General features: G+C 38.3%; 1 protein-coding gene across 1 annotated transcript in view; it reads right to left on the bottom strand.

The window, feature by feature from the left end:
* Nucleotides 1-267: 267 nt before the first annotated feature.
* PPFIA2 (PTPRF interacting protein alpha 2) overlaps nucleotides 268-23,673 on the bottom strand; it is a 340,732-nt gene continuing 317,326 nt past the window's right edge. The window contains exons 22-32 of the mRNA XM_074166889.1: nucleotides 20,437-20,518; nucleotides 15,138-15,338; nucleotides 12,978-13,040; nucleotides 11,510-11,539; nucleotides 9,779-9,954; nucleotides 8,823-8,920; nucleotides 6,839-7,014; nucleotides 6,676-6,744; nucleotides 5,518-5,677; nucleotides 4,098-4,190; nucleotides 268-453 (exon numbers count right to left, since the gene is read on the bottom strand). Of these exons, the coding sequence (XP_074022990.1) occupies nucleotides 4,132-4,190; nucleotides 5,518-5,677; nucleotides 6,676-6,744; nucleotides 6,839-7,014; nucleotides 8,823-8,920; nucleotides 9,779-9,954; nucleotides 11,510-11,539; nucleotides 12,978-13,040; nucleotides 15,138-15,338; nucleotides 20,437-20,518 (1,114 nt within the window). The 3' untranslated portion in view covers nucleotides 268-453; nucleotides 4,098-4,131. The remainder of the gene's footprint in view (nucleotides 454-4,097; nucleotides 4,191-5,517; nucleotides 5,678-6,675; nucleotides 6,745-6,838; nucleotides 7,015-8,822; nucleotides 8,921-9,778; nucleotides 9,955-11,509; nucleotides 11,540-12,977; nucleotides 13,041-15,137; nucleotides 15,339-20,436; nucleotides 20,519-23,673) is intronic.

The raw sequence follows: 23,673 nt of genomic DNA, 5'->3' as shown, positions 1-23,673 counted from the left end.
TGTTTGCACTGAGACCCCATGTACCATAGATTTTATTTTTAAAAAATCATATTTATATCCATTTACATAAGACTTACACATTTTAAAAGAAATACATACACAGTAAATACGTAAATGTCTAGTATTTTACAATAAAACAGATGGAACAATGTAAAAATGAGTGGCTTCATTTGATAAAAGCTTTGGATGTGCACTACTGCCAAATTTCTGATGACAGAGATGCTGAGAGGAAAGGGGGAGGTTGTTTTGTTTTTCTTTTTTTTTTTTCATAGTAATTTAGGTATTTTTTTATTCTTGTTTTAAATTAACCAATACATGAAAGGAACATCGTATCTGTCTGATAAACCTTATGCGTTCTCTTCCCTATTACCCTGTTCTTGCAGAGAGTTTTAATGCTCTTTTTCCTAAGTAGTGGTAGTGCACTTCAGGTAAAGTAGAAGAAAGAGATGACATCTAAGGGAAAAAATAAACAAATATTAATTAGCGAGATTCTTTGATTCTAATTTGGTCTAGCATGCAATGACACCAGAAAATATTATAGTGCTAAGCAAGCTATTGCATATTTTACTAAAACATGGGTTTTGAGGGAGACATGCATTTGTTGTTTAATTTTATATCTGCAACATAAATCTATTAACAATGCATTTTAATCTTTTACTAATGTATACTGATTTTTGTCCTAGATCAAAACAGACTCCTGCTTATGTTAATTTTACAGTTGTTTTCTTGCTGTATTGTTTCAGCACTGGGGTTAGGTTCCTGCATCTGGAGACCTTTGGCTGTTTGGCACAAGGCTGAACACACATCTTAAGTGTATAGACTTTGTGGACGTACTCTGTGATTCTCCTTCTTCACTGCAGCTCAACAGCATTTACCTTTTTCACCCTGATGATTTCTTTCCTACAGACCTGCTCTTTCCAGATTATCATTCACATCTTTTTGGAACTCTCCTTCTCCACCTCTTTGGAACCCTTCATTGATAATGTATGTTATTGATTTTGCCAAATTCCCTTTGACATTTCATTAGAGTAAAAGTGAAACTAGTATGTTCTATTGCCCCAGCCTGTGGCAACGAAACTGTCCTGGCTGAGCCTTCTGACTTGGTGGTGACAAGTATTTCAAAGGACGAAAGTGTTGGGAAAGCTTAGATAGTGTGACTGCCAAATCCACTGGCTGTGTAACAGCACTGCAGATGCTCAGTTGGGCAACATATGGCCACCACAGCGGAAAGCTTCAACCATCCCATGTGCTCTGTGGCAAACTTTCCAAGATTAAGTAGCCAGAAAACAGCAGTCTTAAATGTTCTTGTATTTCTAATCTTGAGAGTGCACTCAAACTGAGCTGCGCAGAGTACGCTCATGCAACTGTTCTGAGAATGTCAGTTCATGGTTTCTGGCAGCTTGTCACGGTGGCTTCAACAAACATTTTAAAAAACACCTGAAATGCAACTTGAAAGCATATGAATTAAACCCAGCTGTTGTGAAGGAACACCCTAAGACACTGGAAAGTTGTACCTAATTGGTATTGTTGGCATATAATATTTTGAAATGCAATGCTTTGACATTCTCCACAGAGAAGGCGAGTAGCAGAATGCGAGAACCTGCAGCCTGCTGTGATCACAGGCCATCTCATTTGTTCTGTGTGCAACCCGTTTGCAGCTCTCTTTTCAGTCTGCTCTTCATATGCTTATTCCTCTTTAGTATTAAAAAAATTCTCTTGTATTGTTATTGTATGATGGCTCATCCAGCTACCCATGCCCTCTGCTGCTTAGTTAGAGTCAGTCCCTGAGTCTATGCGTGCAGAAAGTTCAGTCACCAGAGTAAGACAGCTACTGATATATCTTAGGCAAGGTGTTACAAGTCTGGGTCTCAGGCTGACCTGGATCTGCAAAATTTCAGGAGGCACATTGTAATGAATAATCTTCCCTTTTGTCCAACTGTCAATCAGTTCCTTCCATGAAGAAACTGTTACTCAAGAACTGAGATCACAAAATTCTGAAAACTCTTCTGTTGCCCTTCAACCAACTTCACATCCCCTGTATGAGCAGTTTTTGTTTATGCATTTATCCTTGAGATTCAGGTAATTTTTTTATATCTTTCAAGTTTGATATAATAATGAAGGAAATCTTTTCCCTGCATATTTTTCATTTAATATACTGAAATCCAAAATTATTTTAACTTGCTCTTTGGTTTCTAAGCTGCATGATATTTTGAAATTACACTTAGGAACAGTGCATATACTAAAAGTTCTAGTTCACGCCATCTTGTTGCTTCTCTGACAGGAGTATATGGTAAGTGAAAAGAAATTGTAGTGTCAATCATCCTCAATATATTAGCCTTTACAATTTAGATGTAAATGTGGTATTCTTATCGAGCTTTCAAGAATTTAAGGTTAGAATGTAATTGGCAGAATAGTGGACAAGCAGCAAGTACCAATGTGATATGTATCACTGATACTTGAAACTCTACTAATACTCCTATAGCAATTGAAGTTAATTAGTATAGTTTATGTATTTTGAGCAAAAAGATGTTTATACAAAATCCCACATGCATATAGTGTGAGCAAAGTTTGCTACTTTAGCGATCCACAAACAGAAGTACTTTTTAGACAATTTTTGAATACAGTGGGAATAAACAGAATGGATAATCTTAAGTTAATTTTTGTTAACATACCAATTTTCAGTTTCTGCCCTTGTTGCACTCTTTAAACCTATTGGAAAATATCGCTTCATGTGCCTGGCCCGTTACTGTTGGCCTAATAGATAGCTTGGTGTTTGAACTTAATTTCTTGGTCATACCTTATTGCTTTCAAAAGTGTAATTCTGAAGAATATAGGAGAAAAGATACCAAACTCTAATCTATACATATGTACACATAAAAAGATTTATATAGTTCACATGCTTCATCATCATCTTTGTAGGAACAGCTGCTAAACTTAGCTATTTCAGAAAAAAAAAAATAAAAATCCCTTGTGCTTATTTTTCAGTGGTGGCATGAAAAGTTCCCTTTTCAACTCAATTAAGATTTTATATTCTTGCAGTCTCCTGAAGATCTATGAAGTAAGGCTCATGTCATCAGTAGGATCCTGAGCAATCCATGTTTTCCACTGGTAACATTTACTGTTCCTGAGCATTTTTTGAACATGCCTAGAATTAATAAGGTCTTGATGGGCCCAAGCCTCTTCCAGTCTTGGGAATCTAAAAAAAGGACTTTTTGCACATCCTGGCATGTCTTGCCTGCAGTATGTAACAGCTGTTGAAGCATCTCTAATGCCTGGTGAGGTTTTGGTGCTATCGAAATATTCTTTCCAGCTCCCCTACAATCCTGAGTAACTAAATGGAAAAGAAAACTGTTTTATTGAGAAATATTAGCATGAAATGGTGCTGTATTGATGAAAGTGCTCATCATGTTAGCATTTTTTGTAAAACTTGTGATGTAGCAGTGTGTTTCTGCAGAACTCTAGAAGAGCGAATCTGTGAGATTCATAGCCATATTTAAGAGATAAGTGGTGAGAAATGCAACATGAATTCCAGTACTAGATTTGATCCAAAGTTGCATTCAGCTCAGAATATCCTTTCTTTGCCTCTGGTCAATTCTGAATGATTTGAGAAGTGCAAGAATGTCTGTAATAGATTACTTTGGAAGATTTTCTGTATAGGGGAAGTTTTGTTCTAGCTTTATTCAGCTACTTAATACTCTAAATGGAGCCATAGCTCTCCTTTAAAAAAAAGTTAATCTCTTCTGCTTTACTAGTTTTGTATCTCTCCCTAGCTCCTGGTAGAAGTTCTCATAAAGTAAATACACTCCCTGTGCCTAGTGCTGTCTCCCCAAGTCTAGCTTTAAGTTTGAGACCATACAAAATATGTTATGGTTGGTGAACTATCATCTGAACAGAGTTATCTGAAAACTTTTGTCTTGTCTGCTAAAGTGGTTTCAGCAGAAAGGGGAAAAAGAATAGCTTAGTGTCTCCTGGACTGAGCTTGAGACTCTTGTCATGATCAAATGATCACCCTCGTGAGTCTGGGTTAGGTCTTGCTTCAAGGAATATTGGGTTCAGTGTATAAAGAGCTTTCATGATGGCCCCTTATGAATACTCACAACAATTCAGTGCTGGCTTCTTTGCTAGGCCTTGTCAGCATGAGTATGTGCGAACTGTTGAGCTGTCTAACCTCTGCAGTCGTGATGAAGCAACTGCAAATGGCAAAAAAAAATAATAAAGAAACAACCAGAACCTCTTTATAATAATGAAGAAAATAAATCAGTCTGTTTCCCACAGGACTGGGAGATAGCAAACCAAATCGTGGATGAAGATGTAGGTCTTCAAAGCTACCTACCTTTAAGTCTACTGATTTCAGGACTCAGCTGAATGATAAACTGTTTGGAAGACCTCAAGTAAATCACTAAATCTCCCTTGTCCCTTAGTTCCCCATATCTTCTACATCATAGCATGGCTAGAAAATGAAATCCATTAATGTTTGTAAGGTTCTAAGCTGCTACAGTAATGTGGGCCATGGAAATGCCTAGGGAGCTAGTACCTTTATTTCTACATGGAATTTGCCTTGGAATGGATTCTTGTCTTACAAGTTGGTCATTGCCAAAAAGGGCCAGATTAAAAGCAAAGCATGCACATGAGCAGTGGAGTCAATGGAATTAAGTGATGTAATCAGTAAATTATTCCATCTGTAACTGCAACTAAAAAGCGTGTTTTTAAAGGTGAGAAACTTTAATGGAATTTAGATGGCAATATTGTCATACCACGTTCATTCAAGAGTTATAGAATGTAATCTCTACAAGCAGTGTATTAAATTACTTTGAGACAAGTCTATTCATAGACCTAAATTCTCTCATGAGAAAATAAACAGCAGTATTTGAAATGGGCCAATATGTGTCCTGGTACTTCTCAGAACTTCAGGCATGTATAAGTGTCTTTATCATCTGTATACCTGAAGGAATACCTGCAATGGGATTTGTCCCTTCTCCGTGCCCTCTTACAATGATTTTTAAATTTTACTTTATTTTTTAATTATTATCTGATTGTTACTTTTCCAATCATTGCTGAGTTAGTACATCTTTTGGAAGTTAAAAGATTTCCAGAGAAAATTAAGACTGGTATACAGTAACTCAATTAGTACTTGAAATTCAGTGTTTCCTAACTACACTACGCATCTGGTTGTTATTAATTGTTAGCAACTTGAGTTATATGGTGGTTGAGGCCAAGCTAGTTAATTTGAAAGTCAAATAGGAAAATAAAGGTGACAGCCCTTTCTAAGTTCATTCTCTAAAATACACTTCACCTGCTAAAGAAACTAACGAGCTGAAACATTTGCTTAGAAATCACTAGTATGCCAAGTCAATGCTTTCCATTCCCTAATTCAACTCTCCCAGACTCCATCCATCCTTATACTAGTTAGGTGAACGCAGCCATTCCGGTGCTAGGCAGACATGCACTAAAAGTCAATTTAACATGCTAGAATAAGCCTCTTGCTCTCCAACAGTAAGTGCAGAAATGACTGCGTACCCTCAGTTGCCATCTTCCGCGACTGTCCTGATGTTGTGGTTAATCTGAACCCAGCGGGCAGCGTCTCCGAGGAGCCCGGCATCATGCTGATCCCATGAACCTCACGCGGAGGAAACTGTCGTCGCCAGGAGGGGCCACGTCTGAAGTTCTTGTCGTCGCTCTGTCAACACATGGAGTTGTATTGGATAAAGCAAATTTTTTTTTTGATTAATTATCCTGCTGCTTGCTGCCTCTCCCACTGTCAAACATATTCATTCCCCAACAACTACTCTGCTCTGCTACTCTGCATCTAGTAGCTGCAATGCGTTTGAGACACTCTTGTAAAAGTAAATTCTTTAGAAATATTAAACTCTAGGGTGGAAAACTTTTTAAATCTCTGGCTTGATATAGTTGAAGGTTTTAGTATCAGCTAAAGTAGAACTTTCTTAAAAGTAAGATCTCTTCCAAATACAGTGACAGAATGTGCAGTGGTTTGTCAATGCATTAGGAGGCTTAGGTAAAGTGCTAATAAAGAATTAATAAGAATAAGAATTAATAGAAATAATAATAAAAAAGAATACATACACAGAATTCATAGGCCTCTCATATTCAGCAAGTCCCTAGAAGTTTTATTCCTCCTCAGGTGCAGAAGTCCAAGACTTGAACACTTTTTTACCGGACTCAATTACCTTATGATTAATATTTTCCGTAGGTGGATTTGAGATTCCTCATCCTAGATAACTGCCCCAAATCCCACTCTATTACATATTGATTAACTTTGAAGAACCAAAAAAACCCACCCCACCAAAAATCCACTTTTATTCCTTCTTATTTTTAAAGCAAGGGTGTAAATACCCTACAGAATAGGTTGCACAGGCATCTGCCTCCTCACCACTTGCTCTAGCCAGTGCAATTTCCACCCCTTTCTGCATATTTCCTCTATGGAAAAATGTTCATCTTAAGCTCAGGGTGCAATGCCAAATTCAGCATCCAAAATGATATGAATATGTAGCCATACTGAGGTCACTTTAAAAACCTTGACTGGCATTTCCTAATTCTTTCTTAAAGCCATAACTGATTCTTTTTAACAAGGTGCAAATAAACATGTCTTCATGCATTCAATTTAAGTTTTATATTTTACTGTGATATTTTATAAATACTGAAAATAAAATTAATTACTTCCTCAAGTCGTCTTTCAGTTCCTAGTGCTAAAAGGTTGTTGTATTCTCTCTCAAGGATCTGCCGCGCCTAGAGATACCAAAGTAAAAAATTAAAATGGTTGAAGATGGATAAAAAGCAATAATGGGTACAGATTAATCAGAAGTAGCATGAGCAAACTTGCCTGGGTGTTTTGTGTTGGAATCTGTAATAATAAAGCTAAACTGCTGTAATCAAAGTTTTCATCCAGTGCTATAAGCGACCCATGTACACCGCTTTCTAGAATGTTATTTGCATATTCTCTGAGGCCGATAGCTTGTATCCAGCGTATGACTCGATCATTGCTCCATACCAGCACATCTGTAAGGATATAACACCAGTTCAGTCTCCTGATACCCGGTAACTTCTGAGTTGTACAGGTGCATGCATAAAGTTGTGCATGCACTGTGGGTGTCATACTGCTTTGTTTCTTAACTGAGGATTGCCAGCAAACTATTCATATAGCTTTAATATCTCCTATTCAAAACCCTGTGTGATTTCAGCTACCTTCAAGTTAAACGTTTGTTCGAAATAACGTTGCCAAAGGAGAAAGGTTCCTCCGGAGGGCATCTCCAGAATGCAATTCCTCCCACCTCCAATACCCTTTTCAATTGTTTAGCAAGATTTTACAGTTTAACAGTGCAAGGTCACAGGAGAAATACCCTTTCCTCAAGGCTTCACTTGAGAGTTTTGTATTTTGAAAGTCGGGTCAGCATCTACCATTTTATAACATGCTATAAAGCAAACGATGAGTTCACAATTTTAAAGACTAAAACTATTTTTAGTTTAGAAAGCTGGTTAAGCTGTTAAGGTCCATGCCAATTATAAAGCTAAAGCAACAAAATGAGCTAGGAAACCATTTTTGAGGATTTGGCTATTATAAAAAAAAGTATCCTACCCTGCCTGTAAGATTAAAAGAAAGTTACTTATACTGAACTTTATACTTGGGAGTGGGAAATGTAATACCGAGCTGTGTGTTATTAAGCAATGAGGCTTCTTCCTGAACCCTTAGAAGTCCAGCTGATGTAGCTGTTCTGGGATCAGGCATTCTCCATCCCCTGACCATGAGCATCTCAGACTTCGGGGTCAGCATCTCAGACTTCGCTGAAACACAGCGTGGCAGCCAGGGATCACTGAGACCAAATCCCACCTGGGACCGCGTCCAACTCACTGATGCATGATGGGGTGAAGGGTGCTACAGGTTAGTACCCTTGTCCTAGCAGTGACCAGCACTGAAGCAACACCAGAATTTGAGACCAATACCCAATTTCCTCACGCCGGTCTCTAGCTATTCCCGCTCAGGCTGACAGACACTGAAGCCTCCACATCCAAGGCAAAGTCTTTGTATTAGTGCACTCCCTCATCTGCCTTGAGCAAATGCACGCTTTCCCTGTACCATTCCTCCTTCTAATTGCCCACCTTTCCCCCCCCAGCTCTTCCAATCAGCATTGTGTTTGAGAAATAACTGCTGTATTCACTAGAGCTGCAAATGCTTAAAGGAATCAAAGGATTCACTTCTGATAATGGAAAAACCCTACAACCCTAATAGTTATATATAAAAGGAACTTTGTAGTGAGCCTGCAACTGCTCTAGAGAGTTTTACACAGAAAAATACTTAAATCAGCTGCTAAATCTTATAAGGCCAGTTCTGTTAGGAAGTATTCTTATATACCAACCAACTGCCTCAGCGGCCGCCTCTCCAAGCAACATTTTCTATAATACGTATTTTGAAGTAAGAAATCAAAGGCAAAGGTTTTCAAAAGCAGGAACACAGTCTTAGGGTCCTGAGGGCTCTGATTTCCCAGTGTTGCCCCCAGCATGTCCCATTGATCTGCAGGCTATTTGGCCTTCTAAGACTGAAAGAGGCTAAGATAAAGTCTGTCCCCAAAATCCAATTTAGCAAAATGTATATATCAAACTGCCATTGGGAATTGCAGCCCCAATTTAGCAAAGTACTTAACTGTGGCTAATTTAAGGAGGCACCTCGTGTTCTGAAGACAGATGGACTTACGTTAGTTTTACTTAAAGCACATGCTTAAATGCTTTGCTAAAATGGCATGACAAGGGGTTAATAGTGTCAAACTTCAAAAGAAGAAACATTCCCAGTATTCATTCCCAGGAACTATCACCTTTTATTTCATGCTGACTCATTTCTCTTCGCTTTTCCAGTTCTTTTCTATCATAATTCAACCTCTTTAAACACATGATTCCATATTGCAAGCTTGTTCTGTTATTTAAAGAGAAACATTTACAGAGTTAATAAAGATAATTTTGAAGATGGGAACAATGTAGGATGTATTTCCTGCATTTCACATGAGGTGTTTCATGGTGCCCATGTAGCAAATCTTGAGGACAGAAGGGAGAGCAAAACCATTAAAAAAGCTCCACAGACTTCAAAAATGAAATGGACAAAACCAAAATGAGTATGTTTGAATAAATGTTCTAGCATAAGAAACCCAAAACATTAAAAATCATATTCAGAAAAGGTCAGCCTTTGTGAGCAGTGAAATGTTTTCTTAAATCAGGCTTCAAAAAAGTGCAAATTGGACAGTACATTAAAAAAAATCCACTTCTTGTCACATAAACATCATTCTCCCTAAGGTCTAAATGCCTTTATTTCCATATTTCCAATTTAGCTTCCTGGCTATATCCCTAGATAACCCAAACAACTGTCAATTTACTTGTACTGTTAACAGCTTTTATGTGCTACACACAACAGCTTTTCATTATTATGAGATCTCAGGGCTTCAAATCTTAGTTTACCATTTTCTGATACTTTAAACCACTTAATAAATTATTACTGTTTCTCTGTTGTCAAGGCTTTATTTATATATTAAAGGTTCCCCACTCGTTATGAAATTTATCTGTACCAATATCTTAGTTATGAGAGACATAAATTCAATGCAGTTGCTGTTGCTAGAGGAGTCTCAATTCAGGTTTCTGACACTCCCTTTTCAGTGCTCACTTTTCTGTGTGGTTTTCCACACCAGAACAACAGAAAGTAAGTGTATTTATTCTGTGCAGCACTGAGCACTACGTCAGACACATAAACATCTTTATAGGTGTAGTCTTTATGCCAACATACCGGTGAAAGCTATCCACCATTTTTAAGTGCACACGCAGATCTTTCTTTGTCAGGTGATCTAACATCCTTGCATCTACCAGGCATTCCATAAAATAACTTCGGTACTGAGGTAAACCCAGACTGGGGAGCCATTCGTTACCTATCCATTCGTGGTTCATATCACCATAAGCCAGAGTCTACAGGGAAGAAAAAAAAAGGAGAAGGGAAATAAATTCTTGAGTTTGTTCAAGGTTGTACCACAGGCTGAAGACAGAATACCTATATGCAATGTTTTTTCCTAGTGAGGCTTCCTAACTTAGAAATTCTGTATAAAAGAAAAGCACATTTCACATTGTGTTGACATTTGGGGTGGGAGTCTCTGTGAGATATTTGTTACTAATGGTTTTGCCTGTTTTGTCTTGTTTTCTATCTATCTTTGTAAAAGGTAGGTAATTTTTTTGTAGTAAGAAATCGTAGTTCAAATGCAGTAGTTTTAAATGCAAGCAAACTTATTATACAAAATGTATTTGTTTCATAATCTTACTTGCTTTCAATTGACCTCCTAGAATATTTATGCTAGGCAGATCCTACATGAAACTTGGTAATATGGCCCGAGGAAAACAACTGATGTTTGTATCACTGTTTAGTGGGGGCTAGGATTTCCTAAAAAGGATCTAATGACTTACCTGACCTGCCTTCAGCATCAGCCAGAGCAGGTGACAAAATACATTCTATTAATGAGGTTTTTTCAGCTGTAAACAGCTTAAACCTAAGTACATCATATGCGGAGCTCAATAAATTAATTCTTTAAGATAGGAGGAAACCAGATTCCTCCTAGAAGCTGGCATTCAAGCATTAAGCTACTTCATTGTTCAGCTGAAATTTCAATAGGGTGAGGAAGAAAGTATATGAAAAACACACATGCGTGTTGAGCTATTTTTATATGGGTTGCACGATTATGATGCAAAATAGATAGGTTATACATCTCACTATTGCCAATTATTTTGGTACTACTAAAACTTAACAGAAAAGAGGACAGAAAAGAAGGCGAACACCTCCTCAATAGGTTCGTGCTCATCTTTGAGCATCACTTTCAAGACTAACTATCCTTTTGCTTTTAACGTTTCCTGTCATTATAGACAAAAGGATAACACTGTGTGAGCTGGATATATTTTCTGTGGTGGAAAATACAGTCCCCTCATCTCTTATTCTTGTGAGATTTTGAAGAGAAAAGGAATGCCATAAGTAAAGAAAGAAAGATTATGTAAGTGTGTGCATACATTAGAGAGAGAGAAAGAAGCTGAAGAATGTAAGTAATTGATAGTCTAACTAAAGGGAAAAATTTTGTTCTTAATTATACAAGACTATTTGTAGACTGATACTCAGGTGTGATTTATACAATTATTCTAAAAAAAAATCAGTGTAATTTTAGAAATGTTAGATCTCAAGCTCTCTATATTTTATTAGCCTGTTCTCAAAAATGAGGAAAATACTTTTTCTAGATTCAGCTGGGCGGTAGAAGATGTCTCTGGAAAGTGGCCATTTCTTCTAAGAAAAATATTCACAGCATATGTGCCTCTTTGTGCTTTACCTAGCAAACTTGTCCAGAGAATATTTAATTTGTATTAGAACTCTAAAACACGTAAATCATAATTCAGTCATTGAGATACTATACTCCTCTATGCATATTGATACACTTTTAATGACATTATTATTAGCTTTGTTGAAAAAATTCAAGTGAAGGGGTCATACCTGAGCCCAGCTGCCTTCTTCAGACTCTTTCTGTGTTATCAGCAGGAAGCAATTAGTAAAGCAGGTAAAAAGACAATAAAAATGAGTTATAAAAAGATGTGGTTTTCATGTCTATGTTAATCATATACAAATGAAAACATACATGTAAACTGTACCAAGAAAATAATTCCAGTCAGTGGCAATGCCCTGGGCTAAACTACCTTTAAAATTACAAAACCAAACCCATAAACTCTTAGCAGGGTAAATCTAGCTAAGTTTCCAAGATATAAAATCATTATAGCTTACTGAAATTCTACAGCATTATCTTTTTTATGGTTTCACAATCAAAAACACAACCATTTACTTAGAAAACTGGCATTAGAGATGCCTTTTTTTTTTTTTTGTTAAATTTTGCAACATTCACAATAAAAAGCTGTCTTCTTGTAAATGTATTGTAAAGGACCTTCTTATATAATATTTTTTTATGGCAAAACTATATTTTTCTGGCTGGCCAGTTAAACAGATCAGCTCTACTTCTTCTCAGCTGAGTGTCGTTATATTTATATTTATCTTTCCTAACAATAATAAAATTGAAAATGAGCTCAGTTGTAAAAAAAAAAATTATTGAGAATCTGCTTCATGAATGTCCATGAAAAAACTTAGAAATTTGTGCATGCAATGCTATTTTAAGAAATAAGGCTTCATTGCATCAAAATTTAGCTTCAGTACCTCCCCCACCATTTATGGATTGGGCTGAGTATAAAGTTTTCCAAACTGAAGACAGGTTTTTAATACATCTCACTGTAGGATTGTATCATGTTTTATAAGCACAGTCATGAAGTTGTTATAATACAACGCTAAAAACAAAGCCTAAAATAACATATGTTCCAAGTAAAATAAAAAAGTCAGAACTATTGAATAAAATCTATTAATGTTTACTTATGCCCCGTCAAAGCAGGGAGATGTTTGACAAAAATGAATAAATAAATGGCACACTCCGTGCACCCTAAATCAAAGCGTATGAATACACAAGTATGGACATGAAAGACTCGGCATTAATAAAAACAGTGAGTCGTATAATGCACCATTCTCCAGCCTTTTCTTATTTCTTTCTATTTCAGCAGATATAAAACTGTATTTAGAAGAGGTACTAGGGAGCAGCGTACAGGGGAAATGTTGCACCTGTAACCACGACAATTTCATTTCACTAAATGAGGTTTCACGCTGGCAGTGAAACTATTATGTACCGTAAAACTCCGATACTGGTTTTAGGTTCACACAATTTTTGTGATCGCAACACAGTTTGTAATTTCTTTTGCTGAAAAATGATGTAACCGTTCTTTAAATTAAATTTCAGTACTCCCTGCAACTTTCTAATAGCATACTTGGGGAGCATCCTGCAGAAGATGCGGCATCTGCATTAAAGTGGATACATCCTAGTTCTCTTTTGAGCACTGAAACCCTTTTAAATGGAAGTGGAAAGACTAACCGTTTTAGCTGGAGCAGCAAGATTTTCCATTTCTTCATGGGTCACCCAAACATTGCCTGAGGGCTATGGACAAGGCCCACAGGGAGGCAGGTGGGATCCACATTAGGTAAGCAGTGGTAAAGAAGAAAGGCAGCACCACTGTAAGTTAACAGCGTATAGCATCACCATCAGCACAACCATGATCTTGCCTCTACCGAGCTGCAACTAGAGACAACTTTAGACAACTTGTTTTGCATCTTTTGTTAGTATTTCAACTAGAACTGATGGATGGAATCCGGCAGAGCACCGACACAAAGGAAGGAATGATAATTAAAGCTGAATTTCACACACACGTGGCAAATACAACCTTTAGCTCCTAGCTCTGTCTGGAGGTAAGCTTCAGTTCTCAAAGATTTTCCAGCCTAAATATTCTGCACACATCACATGCTCATATTGTAATTTAAATAATGATTACTTCCCCCACGTTTCTGTAAATCAAAATGTCAAGAGAATTCACTTGTAAAACTATTTTTCTTCAACCTATTGTTTTCAGTCAGATTAGTACTAGCACAATGAGATGAGGCAGGGAGGGGGTGTGGAAGTCTGCTGTGCACATAAGGTGAAATGTGCTCTGTTTTTTTGAGAGTTGAAGTAAATTATCTCCTTTCCTCAGAGAGAGGGGAAGCAGAAAGACTTGGAACTCAGAAAAGCGCATTCCAGGGCAGGGTAGCTTTGTGCTGTCAGTTAATCAGGAAGAATTAAAAAAAAAAGGCAAGTTTCTGGCTTAAATGTACTGTGTTCTCATTTCATAAGTGTCACTGCTCTTATGCTTTGAAATATGCTTTTATGCTCTTAGAATAAAAATGAATTTTGTTTAGTAATTCAACATCATGTTGAGTCTATACTGCTTTACTTAGGTGAAATCCATTATGATTCATAGTATTACCATGGTTATGGCATATACAGCTGTTCCGAGGGGAGAAAATAACAGATGGGGAACCATAACATTTAAAGAACCTTAGCAATGTGAAGAGGCCAGTCAATAGGAACATGAGATTCTTGTTGCCTAGTTGCTTATATATCTCAGCGGATCTGGTACCCTCTCAAAGGTAACTCAATTCTAATTGAGATTCCCTATGAAGAAAATAGATAAAAGTTAAAATATAACTATTATTAACATTATTATTATCTTATTATTAGAAGTCTGAGCTGCACTACTTGAGTAGTAATCGTTGTCCTTCACTTCTATGCCATGTTTCCCATTTGATCAAGCCTATTTTTTTTTATTTTGTTACAGTCTCTGTTGCCTCTTTCATAACCATCATCATCAGCCTCTCAGGAATACTCCCCCCCCCACCTTTTGTTATCTTGTTTCTTTTTCTCCTCATCAATTTAGCCTGTTTTTCCTCATTTTTTACTAAAAGGTGCTTTTTATCTATAGCACATACATTCTTACTCTCCCCTAATGAACTTTCTTTCTCTTTTTGATATATTCCCTTTTCCTTTCAGACCTCTGTCTCAGTGTTTCTTCTTTACTTGTTTCCTTCGCATCTGCTGACACTCTCTCCCTTTCTCGCTAAATGCACACGCTCCACTTCCTTCCAGTGTCTCCCTTCACACCTCCAATCACTGCTTCCCTTAAAAGCACAAAGAACCTAAAGTCAGCTGACTCAGATTAGATAACATGTGAAAGGATGCAAAAAAGGATAATGGGAACAAGATTCAAAAGAGCTGTGTTCCTACATAACCTCTCCCCACTCCTGCCTTGCACCCCACCTGCACAAAAAAAAAAAAAAAAAAAAAAAAAAAAAGAAAAGAGAGAAACAAACAAACAAAGAGAAAGACAACCTGACTTGGTTGGGAGAGGTAACTTGAAGGAAGAGAAAGGCAAAAATACAGGCAAAATTACAAATAAGAGGCTCAATACTGCTCATTTAAACAACATCAAGGCTAATCAAAAGCATGAGTTAAAAAAAAAATAAGAATATCTGCTAAAGGAAAAATATCAGTGATCAACAATCAAGCAAATGATGAATCAAGATCCTTCTAAGTCTCCATAGAACCGTTCCCACTGATTGTGAAGTGGGTGTTACCGTAGAGCCACTCTCCTACTGCAAAATTCTTTCTGCAGATTCCTGCAGGATGAAGTGGGAAAGAAAAAGTTAGCAGAACAGGACTCACTGTTCTGGATGTTGGAGGTGCTGATGGACTTGTCAGTGATACCATCTCCTGGATTGCTAGTCGGAGCTTTAAGCGATGAAGAGGATTGCTGATTCCGATTTCTCTTTGAATCTCAGTATCGGACAAAGCAGACATAATAGCTCCGCTCTTCACGTTGGCACGGCAGGCAGCAACGTACCAGGCTGGCATGCCCAGCCAGAGCTGTTGAGAGAAAGGACACATTCATCCAAAGTATTGCTTCATTTCTCAAAAGAAGTTAATCAATCTGAATAAGCATGGTAATACACAAATGATTATGACTATTATAGTCTTTCATAAAACAAAACTGTTTCAGAACCTTTGAAATTGCCATGGCTTCACGTGAACTGCTTTTGTTGCTCTTATTGTAACAAGAACTTTAAAGCAAGGGATGCTTTGAATTATTTTTAGAGCTATGTGCCTCCGTCACCTGGGCTACTTCTTTCCCGGGCCTTTAATGAGCAAGTAGTAGCACAAGGCAGTGTTACTGACCATTTGATAGCCTTATCGTATACAGAGAATAACCTAAGAGGAACTGATTAATTTTTTCACTTTTGTACTAAAATGACTTTCTTTCTCTTTCCATGTGTCCCAGTTTGAAGTAAAACCGAACCAATTTTCTGTTCTGTAATTTTACGTCCTAGCTAGGCCTCCTCTGTCTGAAATTAATGGCATATTGTGGAGAAAACTGCTCATTCTCAGAATGATAAGCCCAATGTTTGTGCTCCATGCCAAGGAATGGTATGCAGGGAGGCCCTTTCTTACACTTATTGCTATAACAACCAAGGTCAGCCAATTTCGTTATTTGCCCCCTTAGAGGGTCAGAAATGGAAAAATCGTAGAGGTCACATCGGTGGGGAGGAGTGGACAGGAGAGGTGACCCAAACCTGACCAACTGGGGTACTCCATCCCATCTGCCCCATGCTCAGTATAAAAGCTGAGGGATCAAAGGGTCAGCCCCCTTCCTGCGATGGCCGATGTCCAGAGAGGACTCTGTCTGTTCATCTGCTTTTGATCCCGATCCGTGTGTTCCTGACTCCAGAGCTGGAATCCAGTTCCCATTCGTCGCTGAGTCCAGCCTGGGACTTCCCCAGTGCCTGCCGGTGATGTGACTGTCATCCTGGGAGCTTGATACGGTTTTGTATATATTGTACCTATTTCATTATTTTCTTCTTTATTTTTATTTTAATATTAATTCTTCATTAAAGTAACCATGACACCACGTTAGTCCCCACAGCGTACTCACAGGGCACAGTCTTACACTTCTCAGCTTTTATTTTCTTGGTAGAAGTAAACCAAGCAGAATGTAGATAACCAACCTGTGAGTACTGAGCTTACTGTAAATTTGGGAACAGTCTGGTATGGTGCCATATGCCATCTGGAAATACAGGTTAGAAGCTGCAGCAAAATGTAAGCACAGGTACATTACCTGTGGATTTAGAAGATATGTTCTTGCCACTTCACATTCTTATGTTAGTTTTAGTAGCCTAGGTCAGCAACAGCCCCTTGCTTCCTCACTTTTTTTCTTTTAAGAGCTACTCTTCCCTTCCAGCAGTCTTTCTTGGGCCCTACTGAGTATGAATTATTCTAGGTTTTCTCAGCTTTCTCATTTTGTGCTGCCTCATTAATGTGATTATTGGTGTCTACACATCTTCGCTCCTAAAGGAGATAATTCCATAGCAGGGATGCATACATGTGGGAAATTTTTGTCACAGTGTGAAATACATTATGCTATAGAGAAAAGTATGAGAAGGACATAAGCAGTGAATGCCATAATCACGGAGATTTTGGGGATAACGCAGTGGAAAACAAGGATGTACCTTGCTAGGTGCTTAACTCCAGGAGTTTGCTAGGCTCTGTGAAACCTGAGAGAAGAAGATACTTCTCTCTGGAGAGCAGCCCCTCCCTGACCTCTCTTCTAACCATTTTCAAGATCACTATCACACGTGGGTTGGTGCTGTGATTTACATCTTTTTTCATACATAGCTCTCCCCACTGGGATGAAGAAGCATAATGTATAACAAAATTTTTCTGCTGGGCAGAAAAACAGCTAAAATTCTAGATTTTGTGACACTGAGTGTCAAAGTGCATAAATCACCCTTCATTACTTAACCTTCAATGTATCTGAGTGTACATACTTCTGTATACATAAAATTTATATACATTATAAAGATTATATTCACTTATATACATTCACACAGTTAATTTTGTTAAATATAGATCTGTTGTACTTCACTGTACTGCTATATAATATTCCTCCAAATATAAATTGTCAAAAGCACTTTTGAAACATACTGATTAGTTACTGGTGGCCTGTAGCATCTTATTTTCTTCTACTGTTTCTGAAATAGAAACCTGTCCATCAGCATATAATGCAGCGATACTATGCGGTAGTAGACATTCTATTCTACGTTTTCAGATTTTTTATTAATTCTGGGTAAATGGCAATTAACGACTGTGTTGGAATTTCAGTGGGATAGAGCATTTGTGACAGTAAGTGAAGTTATCGAGTCTCCCTGTGCATCTTGAGCAGGCCATCAGAATTAGCTGATTTCATGATTTTAATTTTTTGTCTTAATGACTTACTAAAAGAGGACATAGTGCCCAAGAATTATTAAAAATATGCCATCTGTAAATTCACCAGCAAATCTAGAAAGCAGAGACAAACTGAAAGGATTTTTATTTAATTTCTCACAGTACAGGGAAATACTGTGTAGTTTTTAACGAGTCTATACCTTATCTGGGACATATTTACTTAAAAAAGACAGCTGTTAGATCATTTATGTCACAAAGAAAACAGACTTGAATGTCAGATTCCAAAAGAGCTCAGCCAGGCTTTTCCGTACTGACTCCTGATGTATCACGGGGCTTGAGGAATGACCATATCATGTTTCAAAATTCCCTTCTCACTGATGGGATGAGCCACTGCCCCCCAACCAATGCTAGTCTGAACCTTACAAATATGATCTAATTCCACCTAACTGTAATGAAATACAAAGTTTCATGAAAGTCAAAAAATGAAAAAAAAAAAAGGTAGATTGCACGCAGCTGCATTTAAAGGCCACAAAGAAACTATGCGTAGCTTTCAAATGTATTTAATATTCTCATTTAATTTGACATTATTTTTTTTTCATACATGCACTTGGAAAGCAGGAAAGTGTAAATACTAGGAGTTATTCACCCTACAGAAAGAGATTCAAATGTCTGCTGCTCATTAGGTAAATTAGTTCTTTAAAAAATTAGGTAAATTAGTTCTTTAACAAACAGCTGTCTCTACCAGAAAATGCATTTAGATGAAAACAGTCTTTAAAAAGAGGGCACAGTAATTGTTCTAGGCAGACAACCCAGATATCAAGATTGATATACTTTTCCAGAATTAGTTAAGAAAACCCACAGTTCTAAAAATGTATCTCAGCTATGTCTGTGCTACATACAAATGACCAGCATAAATTCTAAGGCTGAAAAGTTAAGCCCCTAAAAGTTTGGAAATGTCACAATTGCAATCACATATATTTCTCTAATTTGGGCCTTTGTCTCCTTTAATATTAATTTTGTTTTTTAGTCCAAGGGTCACAAACTATTTTCCCCAGGAGAGTATGAAATGCACACAATATCCATCTGCTGACTGAATGCACCAATGGTTACTGAATAAATTGAGTACTTCTGTCCTCATATCTTATCATCAGTACTCAATCTGCATTGAATGCTACAACATAAACTTCCTCATGGGCTTTCATGAGCTACTGTCATCATATTTCCCAAGAAGTTCATAGACATCTGTTTCTCTTTACATACCCCCTCTCTGAGACAGTGGGAAGCATATCCTATTTTGCAGCTAAGAATCAAGGCAAAAAAGATTAAGGCTTAACTTCTCAGAAATGTCAAATTTTGGATCACCCTGGAGGATATCAAGGGCAGATTTTTCTCAGTATTCAGAAATGTATAGACCTTTGTATGTCCACCTTTCCAGTAAATCAGCTTTGAATGTAATATTAGGCATTTCTGACACTAATCTGGTTACAGAACTTTCAAAGTCATATGAAAAAGTCAGGTAGTGGCCAAATTAATGAATGTTCCATATTAACAGAGATATTTTTTTGGAAGAAAGATATCAACCTATTTTCCAAGGTCATGAGCAAATGCTTGAACTGCCTTTCTGCAGTTTTCATTTAATCTTTTTTGTTAGGTACCCTCAGCAATTCCAACATGAAGCAGAAATTTTGTAGCCATTAGCTGCTTTCATTCCTCATCCTTCATTTATCCCCTGAACACACTCCTGTTAAAGCTTTGGAGCTTTTTTTCTAAAGCATTTTAAAAAAAAAAAAATGAAGGGAAAAACTCTACAAATTCTGTCTGATGATCAATGGATGATACCCACAGCAGACATGAGAATAGGTGAGAATACATAGAGATGCTTGGTATAGACAAAGAATAGACACCTGGTCCTTGAGCCAGCAAAGAACTTGTATCTCCACTGAACTGACAGAGCCTTGCCATGTAAAAGTGACAGTGTATTTGTATAAGAGCATCCTTACTTTCTGCCTTCTCCTCCCCTCAGTATCTGGGTAAGTATTTTTTGAATAGTTCCTTCACCTAAAGCATTCACTGGCTTTTGTCAAAATTCATGGACAGTTTTGCTGAATGTTTCTCTAGATGGGTTCCAAAATCCATTCGTTTAGGCTCTCCAAATCAAGGAGAGCTATCTGCAGGTTGGATTTCAGAGATGAAAGCACTGCCTATCAAATTAGAGAGATTTCAACCTGGATCTCCCACATCCCAGGAGCGGTGAGAGGAATACCTCTTTTTTCTGTTCTGAGTGGTATCTAGGTAAACCAGCTCTTTCCCATTATATTTTTAAAAGACAAAAAGTTACAAATTCCTTAAATTTCTTTGAAAAATCTGAAGATGTAGCTTCTGTTTTAACCTCAAATAAAATTTCGTAGCCAATTTTTGCTTTCTTCTTAGCATATAACCCTACATAAACCCTGCGGAATTCCTAGATATTTAGAGACTGAGAAATTAGAAGATTTCAAAAATTTGGGGCTTGAGTACATTTGACAAGCCTTTTTTTCCTGTCCTCATTCCCCTGTGTAATCCTGTCTTACTTTTTTCAGCTCTAGTCTCTGATTTACACCATGCAGTGTAAAAATATGCTTAGTGCTCATGGCACACAGAGAGAGAATAGAAGATTTTAACAATCTCTTATAGAATTTGTAAGGATGAGCACACAGAAAGAGTCTACAAACATGACTCACGTTTCCAAATTATGGCCAACACTTACCTCCAGCCAGGCAACCACTGTTGGCCCATCCCACTGTGCAAAAGGCAAACCCTTTCTTCGAGCTTCTTCCAGAAGTTCATGTCTAAAAATGGATCAAAAATTGTTAAATATGCAGAGGTGTATGTAGGGACAACATAAATGCATCTGTGCCTTTTTGTTCAGAGTAACAACAGTGAAGCATGATGACAGGAATAGAAAAGTCCTAGAAAATACCAGTGAGCAATACAGCTCCTTCCCATTTTTGAATGTATTCCTCAATCTATTCCCAACTCTTCCTTTTTTTTTGTTTTTTCCCCTTGGTGCATTTTGACATCCCTTTAAACACCTAACACATAAAAGGCGAGGTTTACTGATGTATACATGTTTATAATTATGGAATTGATGTGCTTTCTTAATTTTATATAAATACCTAGGTATATTTCCATTGAGTTGATCAGATACCAATCCAACTCCTGCATCTGCAGTTTCTCTGGACTGCAGTAAGTGTGTTATGTAAAATATCGTTCTCAAAGCTTAAAATATAATTTTAATACAGCAGTACTAAATATTTGATAAAGTTATGTATTGGCCAGTCAGCTAGACTACCAGGAGAATGCACTAGATTAAATGCGTTCAACCATTTGACCAGACATTTGTATTCCTAGAGCAGTAATAAAGACCCCACTGTGATGGTGGCATAGAAAAAGAAGTCTTTCAAAAGTCTTTTTTTTGTATTTTATATTTAATACCATATTTTCAGCTGCCTCCTACCCAGTGAAACACAAAAGAATGCTTTCAGCAACAAGCTGTTGTGAAAAACAAATTAGACAGGGACTATGCTAATGTAGTATTAAACTTGCTTACATTCCCACATAACAAGGAAATCTTGGAATTATGGCTTCAATTTGCTCTGTCCTCCTTTATTACTACAGCCTTTGTGGTTCAGTTATCCCTTAGCAATTCTTCACTGCCTTAGCAGCCTTTCAAATATATGTATTACAAAAATCACAGCAGATAAAAGCAATGGGGTGATCTCATTTGTAAGGAGTACTCCTTCAGGGATTTTTGCACTGCCAAGGGGCTGGACAGAGAGAATTTGGCTTTAGTAGAAAATGGAACTCAAATATGCAATTTTGCATACATGTTTAAAATCCCTGGCTCTGAATATTAATAGAAAGACAGCTGCTTTACTTTCTATGTTTCTGCTGTAGTCATATGTAACACTACAAATACTTGACAACTTACTGAAGGTTATCTAGCTTCTCCTTCCACACATGCTTTGCAACATAATTTATCCTTTGTCACTTAGATGTCCAAAGACATTCTAGAGCTATCCTTCCTTTCTGTGAAAGCAAAATCCTCAGTAAAATGAGAAGTTTCTCTCTGGGTACACAAATGTTACCTTCAGTAGCTGGTGGAGGTGCAGGAATCCCATATTCCCAGGGAGACAGGCAGTTGAAGGCCAATAGACACATACACACTTGGCTGCTTAGAAAGAAAACTCAAGGCATGGCCAGACACAGCCACCTCACCTTGGCTGAAAGTCAAACTTTCAGCAATGCTCCTTCCCTGCCTGGCCAGGTCTGGTGTTCCATGGCAGAACACGGACCCCTCAAAACCCTGTACACTTTGCTCATTCCCCAAAGCCAGCTGAAGCCCAGAGAGGAGCCCCTTCTGCTGCTGGAAGCCCCATGGAGCACCATCATTGGAGGAACCTGATCCCAGATTTTTTTTCCTTATCTGGGGAATATTTGAGAAGTCATGGCAGTCCTATGAAGTTCCTAATGACTGGAAGAGGAGAAACAAAATGCCTGTTTTTAAAAAGGGAAAAAAGGAAGACCAGAGAACTACAGGGTGGTCAGTCTTACCTCTGTGCCCAGCAAGATCATGGAGCAGATCCTCCTGGAAATTATACCAAGGCAGAGGGAAAATAAGGACGTGATTGGTGACACCCAACATGGCTTCACTAAGGGCAAATCATGACTGATAAATTTGGTGGCCTTCTACAATGGTGTTACAGTGTTGGTGGATAAGGGAAGAGCAACTGGCTTCATCTACTTGGACTTGTGCAAAGCATTTAACGCTGTCCTGCACCAACCTCCTTGTCTCTAAATTGGAGAGACATGGATCTGATGGATGGACTGCTTGGTGGATAAGGAATTGGCTGGATGGTCGCACTCAAAGAGTTGCGGTCAATGGCTCGATGTCCAAGTGGAGACCAGTGACGAATGGAGTTCCTCAGGGGTCAGTACTGGGACCAGTGCTGTTCAACATCTTTGTTGGTGATGTGGACAGTGGGATTGAGTGCACCCTCAGCAAGTTTGCTGATGACACCAAGCTGTGTGGTTTGGTTGACACGCTGGAGGAAAGGGATGCCATGCAGAATGACCTGGACAGGCTTGGGAGCTGGGCACGTGCAAACCTCATGAAGTCCAACAAGGCCAAGCACAAGGTCCTGCAGTGGGTTGGGGCAATCTCAAGCACAAATACAGGCTGGAGAATGGATTGAGATCAGCCCTGAGGAGAAGGACTTGGGGGTGTTGGTTGATGAGAAGCTCAACATGAGTCGGCAACAGGCACTTGCAGCACAGAAAGCCACTGTATCCTGGGCTGCATCAAAAGTACAGCCAACAGGTCGAGGGCAGTGATTCTCCCCCTCTACTATGCTCGTGTGAGATCCTACCTGCAGTACGGCATCCAGCTCTGGAGTCCCCAACATAAGAAGGACAAGGACCTGTTGGAGCGAGTCCAGTGGAGGACCACGAACATGATCAGAGAGCTGGAGCACCTCTCCTATGAAGACAGGCTGAGAGAGTTGGGGTTGTTCAGCCTGGAGAAGAGTAAGACTCCAGGGAAACCTTATAGCAGCCTTCCGGTACAACAGGAAAGATGGAGAGACACTCTTTGTCAGGGAGTATAGTGATAGGATGAGGGGTAACAGTTTAAACTGAGAGAGGGTAGATTTAAACTAGATATTGGGAAGAAATTCTTTCCTGTGAGGGTGGTGAGACACTGGAACAGGTTGCCCAGAGAAACTGTGAATGCCCCGTCCCTAGAAGAGTTCAAGGCCAGGCTGCATGGGGTTTCGAGCAACCTGGTCTAGTGGGAAGTGCCCCTGTCCATGGTAGGAGGGTTGGAACTAGATGATCTTTAAGGTTCCTTCCGACTCAATCCGTTATTTGATTCTATGATTCTCTTCATTCATCACATCTGAAAGAGCAGGGCTGGCTATCACAATAAGTAAAAAAGGAGATCTAT

Source organism: Numenius arquata, chromosome 2 (assembly GCF_964106895.1).
Source record: "Numenius arquata chromosome 2, bNumArq3.hap1.1, whole genome shotgun sequence".
NCBI lineage: Eukaryota > Metazoa > Chordata > Aves > Charadriiformes > Scolopacidae > Numenius > Numenius arquata.
Note: the sequence above shows the minus strand (reverse complement) of the source record. Positions and strands in the feature narration are given on the sequence as shown.